General features: G+C 35.3%; 1 protein-coding gene across 1 annotated transcript in view; it reads left to right on the plus strand.

Annotated features, from left to right (window-relative positions):
* The first annotated feature begins 1,808 nt into the window (after nt 1-1,808).
* LOC102040045 (ATPase family AAA domain-containing protein 2-like) overlaps nt 1,809-11,621 on the plus strand; it is a 24,825-nt gene continuing 15,012 nt past the window's right edge. The window contains exons 1-8 of the mRNA XM_014307865.2: nt 1,809-1,844; nt 4,514-4,567; nt 6,527-6,575; nt 7,437-7,515; nt 8,500-8,592; nt 9,516-9,609; nt 9,790-9,905; nt 11,161-11,335. Coding sequence (XP_014163340.2) covers nt 1,809-1,844; nt 4,514-4,567; nt 6,527-6,575; nt 7,437-7,515; nt 8,500-8,592; nt 9,516-9,609; nt 9,790-9,905; nt 11,161-11,335 — 696 coding nt within the window. The remainder of the gene's footprint in view (nt 1,845-4,513; nt 4,568-6,526; nt 6,576-7,436; nt 7,516-8,499; nt 8,593-9,515; nt 9,610-9,789; nt 9,906-11,160; nt 11,336-11,621) is intronic.

Genomic DNA, 11,621 nt, shown 5'->3' on the forward strand with positions numbered 1-11,621 from the left:
AGATGGATCTGCCAAGGGCAGATGTGAATAGTGTTTAATCCCAGTATAACTAAGCCAACAGAGGATTTTGTTTAACTGAGAGCATAAAAGGTACAAGTTACATGTGGTATACAGGTGTGCATGCATGTCTGCATATCTATATATAGATATAAATGAATGTACATGTATTGCATACCTATATACATAAATGTATAAAAATATATATTTATAAAAGTATAGACATTAGCATAGGGAGTTAGTATGTATATATTTTTGTCCCTGTGTATACATTAATGTAGATGCATAGCAATTTAATGAGTGCAAGGAGTCTCACCTAAACTTGTAAAATCTGTAAAATGCTTCTCTTGCTCCTGAAGACAGTTAGAATAAGAAATAAGACTAAATTACAATACAAATAATTATCACTATTATCATATACTCAATGAGTAAATACATACTTAACAGCATAATTATGTAAATATACGTTTGGTCTCCAGACTCAATCAGTCTGGATTATTCTTGGCTTGTAGTTGTTCATTTATTAGAACTTCTAGTTTAAAAGGCTTTAGTCTTCTGTTCATTTGCTAAATTTTTTTGTTTGAATTTATTTTCATAAGAATCTTTAAGGAACATCATAAAATTGACAGAGCTTTTTTAATCCCTGAAGAACTGTGCATTTTAGCATTTTAGCTATTTTAGAACAGCACATACAAATTAATGATGAGACCTTACACTTTATTCTTCATTTTCTTTTTGGTTGTTTTATTCTTCATTTTCTTTTTGGTGTTATGGAAGTAGGAGGCCCCTTTCCCCCCATTTTTATTTTGTTTATGAAAGCAAAATAAATTACTTTTTCTTTTGATAAATGGTCCATATTAACTTCATACAATATTTAATCTTAAAAGCAAAGAACCATTTCGCAAGAAACATCACATACTTAGGTGAATAATATATTAATATATGCTGTTATTTTTATAACTGCAATAGAATTACATGTGTAAAGCAGTTTTTCAAATTTGTCAATGAAAGCTCAGCAATACAACCAGTAGATGGCGCCAGCCTAACATCTCCCTTACACAGAGGTGCTCTGGTTTGCTGGAGGGGTGGAAAAGTTCTTGCTAGAATACTCAATGCACTGATATATAAAAAAATAGGGATCAGAATGATGGATAAAGACTTTATTCATAGCTGCCCAAATTATAGGGTACCCTTCTATACAGCTGGGAACCAACTGAACGTTAAACTGAACATTTAAGGAGATTTGACTTAACACAAATGAAAACAAGTCCATGAAGAAAGTGGCTTTTCTCACAGGTAGTAATGCACACAGAACAAAAATTGGTAAATTTAGAACATTTAAAATGCTCTAGGGAGTAAAGTCTGTGGAAGTGAGAAGCAGAGCTGGAGATTGGATCCTGCTGAAAGCAAGACAAGAATCAATCTCTAATTTCATTCAATATTGCTATTGGAAAAAGTATTTCTCTTGCTATTTAAATTTTAAAAATCACAGGACTCAACAAAGTCTTCCAGCAGTAATATTTTAAGAATTTAATTCTACTGAGTAATAAAAGGAAGGAAGGATTTTACTGTGACCAAAGCACCAACCAGGGATTTATAAATACAGGGGATGCCTGGCAGTGCCACAGATTTTCAACTAATCTTTATCAAATAATTTATTTAAATCCATATTTTAATATGGAAATAAAAGTGAAATTTATAGGGAACAAAAAGTGTATGTGACAATAATATTGTGTAGACCAGATGGTTAGAAAAAGCAAGCATCAAGGGAAGTTGTGTAATTTCTTATATCTTGTTTATACACTAATGCCATGAATGTTGAGTACCTAGTGGATACATTTGTCAGGGTATGTGTGGGTAATTGGAACATGTATCCATCTGGTAAAGATACAAACTTTGAATTTAGAGATTTAGCAGTCTCAACCTATGAGGGAACTAGAAAGTCCCAATAAAATGTAATACGAAATAAAGTGCATTTGTGTATCCATGCCATATTTTAGATGGAAACAAAGGAAGTATAGTCAGAATTATTCACTGACTTTGGATATCTTGGACCTGGTATTTCATAGAAATTCATAACTATAGACTGCCTATAGTCGTCTAGAATCAAGTACCAAGGATACTAAAAGAGGAAAGAAGGACAAGTTCTCTCAGTCAGTTTGGTTTAGATGAATTGCAGCTATCCACATTCAACTTCTGAATGTGGATAGCTGCAATTCCTTTATGATCTAAAGTCTATGAAATGTTAAATTACAAGATCTTAAGTCCACAACCCAAGCTGGGAGGATTTAAAGTAGAGTACAGAAAATGAGGAAAACAGAATTACTGACAATTTTTTAAAATTATGATTTAAATTATTCCAGTATGGTCTTGGATTTTATAGAGAAAGAGAATTTTGAATGTCTCTGGGCAATACTCAAATTCCTTAATCTGACAACTGTTCTGCAAGTGTTACCTTATTCACTATATCAAATGACTCTTCTACAGCAAGTGAGGGATTGGCTACCTCACATTTAGCATCTTCTTCACCACAAACTGTTCACTTATTGCCAGATCTAAGTGATATAAGGATGTTCTGAAAAAAACCCTCTCATTAAATGACCTGAAAAGGTATTCATACAGCTGAGAGGAATTAACATTTTAAAAGCAATCTCAGATGTTTCTGATCTGAATGAGTCACTGATGTTCTCTTAATGCGGCCTTTCTTTTGCATGAGTTTTTTTGAATGTGAAATCGCAAAGAAGCAAATACGCAATTCAATTTATAATGATTTCTTATTGTTGCTGGATCATTCCAGATTTTCAAACACTAATTGTGAAGAACAGAATTCAATATTTAAACTAATATTAATGACTGTAGGCTAGGGCAATTCAATATTTTAATATTACAGCTTGTTTCAGTGGCACTGGTGGGTCTCAGCTGCTTTCCTACTTGAACATGCCTCAGAAAATACTATATAGAAATGTGACTCTTCTAGTTCTAGAATACATCAGACATTAGTTTAAATTTTTAATTTATTTTTTACCTGTGACTTAATAATTCTTTTAATTCATACTTGCATATTTTATAAGTTCAACACAACAAATAAAGATAAAATGTGGATTTTTTTTCAATATTGTACTGGCCCAGTTTGACGTGTAACCTCCCTAAATTTTTTTTGTTTGTTTCCTATGACAATGTTTGTGTGCATGTCTGCATTACCTTTCTTTTTTCCTTTATCTCCTTAAAAACACAGCTTAAATAAAGAAATTATTATCAGTCCTATTTTTAAAAATTACTTGCAGTTATCCATCATGCTAACTCCATGTGTATTGACTGCTTTACAAAAAAAAAAATTCATAGGCAAAACCTAGCCACTGTACAGTAGAAATTAAAAAAAATCCTTGGAAAAATAATGGAACATTTAATATGAAGCTAATCAATAAATAATTAAAAGTGAATAGCAGAATTAATTCAAATTCATTTGTGTTTATGGAAAGTAATCTGTATTGGGTCTGGCTGAGATAGAGTTCCTTTTCCCACAGCAGCCCTCGCAGTGCTGTGCTCTGTGTTGGTAGCTGGAAAGTACTGATAACACACCTGTGCTTTGGCTGCTGCTGACCTGCACAAACTTCAGCTTCTATTTTCTTGCTTTGGTAAATGGCCTTATCTCAAGCTACTAGTTGTTCCCCATCTTATTTTCTCTGTCCTGTCACCCAGGGCTTGGTTGCTTGATGGGCACCTGGCTTCCACCCAAGGTCAACCCACTATATAATTCTATCAAACTATCTTTACATTATATTTTCTGTAATACTGGTTGCTTAAAGGATGAAGAAAATTTGGATTAGAGGATTTAGAGGTCTGTTGAAGCTGTAGACTTTGACAAAGTTTTACACTAGTTTAAATCAGTTTATTTTGTTTTGCAATCCTAGAACAAAGTAAGTTGGGCTTTTTTCGTCATGCAGAGCTACTAAAATGAGCCTTACTAGCAAGCCTTTGTGCTAGGCATACTATTGCCTAGGGACTTTCTTTTGATGGCAGAAGAAGATGTTTTTATTCCTGGCAGTAAGTGGTAAATGCATGCACTAATTGGGCTGAGACCTCCCTACGTGCCACTATGTATATGGTAAATATTTACTGCGAGGGTGGTAAGGTTGTCCAGAGAACCTGTGGATGCCCCAGCTGTGGAAGTGTTAAGGCCAGGCTGAATGGGGCTGGGAGCAACCTGGCCTAGTGGAAGGTGTCCTTGTCCTTGGCAGGGGTGTTGAACTAGATGGTCACTAAAGGTCCCTTCTTACCCAGGGCCTTCTATGACTCTGTGATTGCCAAATGTTGCCCAGGCTGTTCGATGATTCTGTGATTGCCAGGTGTTGGGCATTGGGTGCCAGCCACAGTGAAGTCCCACCAGGGACTTGGGGGTTGGGCATGATCAAGCTTGGAACTTTGGGGGAGCACTGCCAAGCAACCGGACAAACATTCCATAAACATTCCACTGCACTTGGTCAGGTAGTGTCTCCTGCTTGTGGCTTCTCTTAAGGTTTACAATTCACAGACTGTGCACAGGAGGATGTATTTGTCAGGTGCTTTATGTGTAAAGATTTTGGGCACAGCCAATGGTTAAATTGGCCACCGGTGTCTTCCTTTTGGAATTACCAGTTGTAGAGAGATCTTCACACCAGAGCATTGTTTATATGTGGGTTGGTTTCTTGTGAACTGAAATGATCACTCGATGCTTAGACTTTCAGTAGATATTACCTTGCCCTCGAAATTTATCTTCTTGGCACCAGAATTGCCTTCATGTTTAATTAACTTTTCTTTCATGCTTGCAAATAATTTTATAATGTCCTGTTAAGAAAAGGCAGAAAGTTGGATACAGGCAAAGTGAAGCAGTCCTAGCATTTCTGCTTGTGTGTCTTAATTCTCTTTGCCCAAATTGAAGCCCAAATTGACATTGTTTTCTGAAAGGTTTTCAAAGTATATCAGCAGGGAGATATTATTTTTTCTGGTGTGTATATTAATGGAATATCAGCATGAGACCTTAATTCCAGTTAAGAGAAGACTAGACAACCTGTTGTCTGAGGATGGCTGTGAACTAAAATTCACTTAATGCTATTGTGCTGAGCAACTTAAGTACTGTGAAAAACTGCCATAATTTCTTTTTGTTATTTTTGTATGATCTTCAGAATTCTTCTTTTTCCTACTAAATGAGATTCTTTTTGTACTGTGTTCAGCAAGAGGGGAAAATTAACTGAAAACAATTTATGTTTGCAAATCCTCTCTATAAAAAACTGAACATTTTACTATTTTTTAAGTAGTGTTGAAAAACTTGGTGAAGTGTTGATGACCCTTGCTTTGTGCACACTATATTAAAATATTGTGCTAACTACTCGTGTTGTTTTCAGTGGGGTTTTTTTGTGCTCACCTGTCTTTGCTCCTACATGTCAGCTTTGTATCTTAGTACTGCAGAGGCAGTCTTGCAAAAAAAAGGGATGATGTGGAGAAGACACCTAGACAGCAAAGAAAGGGAGGCTGTGGGTGTTCCACTACACAAAAGCAGATACCAAAATAATTTACTATTTTTCTATATGAATGGAATTTCACGTAAAGGAATTGCTTACTTTAATTTTAATTTATCCGAAAACTTTTTCCAAAGCATGGTGTAATCTAAACTAATATTTTATTCATGTTCCTCTAATTATAATTTTGCATCTTACTATTACAGTCATGTCACAAGTACGTTCTAAGGTGGAGGAAATACCTTCTCCAAAAGACAAGAAACAGTAGTGATATGCTGAAACATATAATATACTATGCTTGCTGAATTGCCTTATGATTTTTGAATGGATAAATAAAACCACCAGCTTTTTACAAATAGCTGTCTCAGGGTTTGGGGTTTCATTCAAATCTTACTAAAAAGTGAATTTACTGGTACCTGCTTTATCTATATTTGTTCTTGTGCCAGTTTGTTCTTGCCTGCAAGCTCAAGTCATCCCCTGTCCCAAGCAGAACGCATGTTAAAATTGTAGACACTGATCAATAATATTTCCTTGTCTTGGTTTTGCTGTGTTAAATCAAGATAGTCCACTGTCTGCTTGAATGCCAGGAACTTTGTTTTCTAAATATATCCATAGCCTGATTTCATAGTTAGTTTTGGTCAGATATTAATTCCTTTGTAGTTTGTTTCAACCAGAATTTACCATAGTACTCTTAAAATCATCTCTCAAATGCCAGTATGATTTTCTTTTTCTGCTAAGAATTGCTTTGTCCTGGGTTTTACCACACTCTTGCATAATTAACCTGTGACTTATTGATACAGCCAGTCTTGTATCTGGCCAAGTGTCTAAGTTTCACATCTACTAAACCCTATTTTAGAGTAGAAATCCTTGTTATCAATCCTGGGTTCCTGTATGGTGTTCCCATTCTCTCTTGCTGTGTGTTAATTTAATCTTTTGCATGTATGGAGTGCCTTGAAATTGATACTATAAAGGCACCAGATATGCTCACAGGTTTTCTGCATGTTTGTGTGATTTTTCCTGTTTCTTTTAATTAGGAAAGTCTACATATGGAAACAACTGGTAAAGAAACAACTGACAATCCAGGTAGCATTGTAAGCTACTTCTGTTCTAAATTTCCTTGACTATAACCTAGCCAAAAGCTTTTTCTTAAGCAATTGAGATGGAGTGAACTACTGGGTATTTTTCATGTATTAAAAAATCTGTGTTGCTTTTGACATTACAAGCCATAGCCACAGATTCTAGGGCTGTACTGGTAAAGAGCTCATAGGTATTCAGGGAAAAAAATTCTCAAACCTCAGTGTTTTTCCAAAACAAGTCCATGATAAAAGGCTGTGGAGAGGAGGGAGTACCTGTAGTGTAGGGCATATTGAATATATCATTATTTGCAGCAGTACTCAAAGAGTTCAATGTTGTGTGCAGTAATTTCATCATAAGGAAGTGAAGCAAAAGGAAAAAAGCTTTGCTTTGTTGAGTACTATCAAGATACATCAGAAAGTAGGTTTTAGGCACAGTTTTTCTGAAGAGTTAATTTCTTGCATGGAAGCAAGATTTTTTAAATGGAAATAATGTGCACACACTCAACTTTCAATTTCTTACCTTCATTCTGCCAGTACCTTTTCTAAAATGTCTGTATCCTGTGCACATGCTATTCATTTTTACTTTTTGGGATCCTTATTGTTTTCCAGTAAAAAATATGACCTCTCTAGCCTTGAAAAATAGTAATTAAAGAGACTTTATATTCTTACTCAAGTGTTTTACAGTTCTTGTTAAAAATCAAGTGTGTGTTTTTTCACTTCTACTGTGCATTGATTAACCCCTGCCTGCCTTGAAACTTCCCCTGAACTTAGAGATGGGTGATACACATCCTGTTTTCTGCCTCTTTGACTATCCTGGTTTATCTTAAACTTGTTTGTGACATTATCCTAAATTCTTTGCTTTCAACAGCACCTAGAAGATGTGAGACAGATTCTTCAGTCCAATCTTCATCTGTCTCAGGGAGAGATTCATGCAAAGGGAACAAAAGGTTTGTGTATGGTTAATTGATAGTTTTTTCTGTCTCAATAGTGCTGTCACATGACTCAATAATGCTTTCAAGGGGTTTTGGACTGGTGGCAAATAAGATAATTAATATTATTATTACTGTGGTAGTCTGAGAGTATAAAGAAGACAAATGGCAGTGGCAGGCCATTCTCTTTACTAGAGATCTAGTATCTTTAGTATCTCTACCATCCAATCTTATTTGAAAATGCAGTATTTATGGTCATTGATAAGGTGATGATGAGGGTTGTGGCTGAGATTGTGTAACTGAAATTAATTTGTTCTGTAATGAAGCCAGAATCTCCCTCTGAAAACCTTAGACTATTTAATCTTGAGAGATGAAAGTTATTTTCTTAAAACCAAAGACAATTTAGTTAGAGGAAGACCCTGCATGGAAGTTTTAATGGATTTTTTTTAATCACTCAAACACTGATTCTGATGTCTCTTTGGAATCAGTTCATGTTTCTGTATGAAACTATCCTTAAAACAGAAAAATATTAAATGAAAATCTAATTTATGAATTGCAGTAGTAATGACAAAGGGGTATCAGATTGTTTAAGGAGAGCATGGAGAGTGCCTTCCCTTGCTAGATAGGAGCACTTTGTTTAGTGTCATTGAAAGCAGTCAATTATGGAAGAAAGGCATTTTGAAGTCAAGTTTTTAAGTAAGTTTAAAATGTTGATGTTTCGCAGAGTGGCTATAATGCTAAGGGAAACTCTATTTGTGTGTCTGAGAGAGAGAGACTTGATTAAGAAATTTCTTTGCACAATAGTGATACATTTTACCTTCCTAAGAAAAATCAAATATTGCTGTCACAAGGAAAATCACATAATGTACTTTGAAATCAGATAAAATTTCCAATGATCTGAAAACCTTGTATATTTCAAAGTAAACTCTGAGAAAGTGTTCACTTAAATGTTGGTATTACTTGGAGTGCATTTTAATTTTTTACTTGTTTGAATATTTGCAGACAGAGATATGGAGTCCTCAGCAGTGATTCCTTTTCCTCTTCTGATGATGACGAGGACTTTGAAATACAGAAGAAGAAGAAAAATTTAAGGAGGTTATTGAAGTTAGCAAATCGGGGAGGGAGGATTGTACCTGGGAGGACTTTGCGTGTTCCTAACTATGAAGTGTTGCCATCTTCCTCTTGTACCTTTTCAAAATTGTCATACCTGTTGGTATTGACAACTGTAATTGGAGTCTCTTAAACTGGATTTTTAGGATTGACTTATAATAAGAAATTTAATTTCCAGGTGGGAATGGGAGTAAATGTAGAGATACACACTTTGATGTATTTTTTTGATGTAAAACTTCACTGCTGCTGTGTTTTGCTATTGTTTTTTCAAAGCAAAAACTATTATAAGTGAAAATAGGGGAAATAGATTTTGTTACTTAACAAATGTTCTTGGAATATTAATTTAATAACAGTCTAACAAATGAGTTTTTAGCGTGACATCTTTCAGATGTGTATCTTCTGGCACACACATTCCAAAGTCCTCAGGAAAGCCCAGGAGTTGTGGGCAGCCTTTATAATGTTAACACCCACTGAAATAAGCGTTCTCTTGGGCTGTAACTTCTTGAAGGTAAAAGCTAAAACTATTTGAAAGATGTCAGTGTGTTTGGGAAGGGGTGGAATTCTTCCATCATAATAACTAATGTCAGCCCGTGGTCTCCACATATGGAATAATTGTTCTGAGCTTGTATTCCTATATGTGCAGTGTTAACTGGCTTGGATATTCATAAGTGGTATGGTTAGAATAATTAACTCAGTGTAATGTCTGGAGAGACCATTTCCCTTTATCTGCTCATAACCATTAAATGTAAAACACTGGAATGAGTATTTACCTATTTAGGAAGTTCATGATGATTTATAAGGTCTTCTGCATTCACTTGCTGACTTTAGAAAATCAAAAATCTTCTATCTGCATTGTAAGTTAGAAAGCACCTTTTTTCCTCAATTCAAATCAGATCTCTTCTGGTCAGCTTTCAGAAGTGTGCCTCAGCAGGAGTTGACAAGGACACCGTGAAAACTGGAGGAAGTCTGGCTGACATGGAGCAAATGCAAATAGATGGTTCAGTAAGTATTTTTGATTCATTGTGGCAGTGAGACATTTGCAGTATTTATGAAAGCTTCCAGTAGTGGGCCATCTATAACTCCCTTGAGTTTTCTCTCAAGCAATCCAGCTTCTCATGGAACCTTATCAAGGCTGCAGCTTTCTTTAACATATAACATGTGTTCTGTTGACTTCATCTTCAGGTGCAGTTTGATGGCGTGGGTGGTCTTTCTGACCACATTTCATCTTTAAAAGAGATGGTCATTTTTCCATTGCTTTATCCTGAAATCTTTGAGAGATTGAAAATTGAACCTCCAAGGTAATAGACACTGTTTAAAATTCTTAACTTCTAATTTACCTATTTTCAGGAGAATTCAGCTGGGGCATCAATTCATTTCATGCTTCCAAATTCTCAGAAGTTGATTTTTTTTTCAACAGTAGTAAAACATAATTTAAAAAAAAATTGTAGAATCCAATACAAAAAAAAAAAATTGTAGAATCAAACGGCCCAAAGATTTACTGCATGGTGAGGCCATCCTTTCAAAGTGTCTTGCCTTTCAAAGGCAGAATTGGGGATTTTTTCTTTATAGCTCTAAATGGAAGTGGACTTGATTTGTTTGTAAGCAGGAAGTACTTTCTACTCGAAGTCAAATGTTTGTTTAGTGAAAGTCCACTTGTCTCTGCCACCAGCTCTTTTTTTTTCAAGTTCTTAAGTATCACTTTTGCAGCTGATTGGATATGCAACTAGAAACTTGTAGTGTTTGTTGTACTTGAGCTAAAATAAGAATCTGTCCTCTTTTTACAGAGCTAAGTGGCTTCCGTATTACAAAAAAAGACCAGTGTTTTAATTGTTAGCTTTATATATTCTTGGTCAACAAAATTCAGTCATGGCATATTGAACTAGGACCTAAAATTCTTTGCCTTCAGTAACTTTAAAAGTATTTCAGACTAGAAAGAAAAATATTTCTGTGCTTTGCTCTTTCATTAATTGAAATTCTTTTTTGAGGTAGCAGTGCTTTTCTAGTTGATGTAAATGCAGAAATGCAGAATATCTTTCCAGCTATAGAATACTTTTTCCTTTATCACTAGCAAAGGGAAGCCAATTCCAGTAACTCAAAACTTTTTAAAGGAGAATCAAATGTTTTACTATAAAACCTTGACTTATTTGGAAACAAGAATGAATATGGAGTGCATCATTGAAAAATGAACTAATGATTCCTAAGTTAGTCTAGCGTCAGATTCTGCATTGGAAGTTTGTTCTTGTTTGGCTCCAGCCACCCCTGCTGGATGGTCAGAAGTTTTGAAAGTGCTCTTTTGGGATGGTGCATGCTTTTATCAATGTTTGGTATTTCCTCATTATCCTCTTTACTGATTTTGTTTGCTGCCTTGGAGAGCTGTGTAGGAACGTTCTTAACTTTTCTCATACTTCAGCTGTTACTGCTATCTTATCCATGGGGTGTTTTGTTTAGGAGAGCAGAGTTGTGTGTTTTAAGGATGGGGTTTGTAATAGGTGCTTTTCTGTGATGTTTTGTTCTTCTGTGACTTTTTTAAAATTTACTTTTTTTTAATTGCAGAGGCTGTCTATTCTATGGTCCACCAGGGACGGGAAAGACACTTCTTGCTCGTGCACTTGCTAATGAATGCAGTCAAGGTGACATGAGAGTGACCTTTTTTATGAGAAAAGGTGCTGAGTGTCTGAGTAAATGGATAGGAGAATCTGAACGACAGCTTCGTACATTATTTGAGGAGGTAAGGTTGAAATTTGGCGTGTGTTCTGTCTGAGTTGAAAATAAATTTCTATGGTCTACATGTTTTGTCAGCTCCTTTCACTGGAATGGGATTGCCTCTGTTTCCTTTTTCAGTGAAGTTTTAGGGGTTGAAATTTTGAGATGTATTGGGAAAGGTTAGTAAAGGAAAGACAAAAATCCTGCAAAGCACCACCACTACCACCCCAAAACACTAGCACCCCTCTTCCCCAAAACAACAAACCCAACAACCTCCCAAAAAGTCACAAAAAATATTTCAAGAAGTAAAA

Source organism: Geospiza fortis, unplaced genomic scaffold (genome assembly GCF_000277835.1).
Source record: "Geospiza fortis unplaced genomic scaffold, GeoFor_1.0 scaffold121, whole genome shotgun sequence".
Taxonomy (NCBI): domain Eukaryota; kingdom Metazoa; phylum Chordata; class Aves; order Passeriformes; family Thraupidae; genus Geospiza; species Geospiza fortis.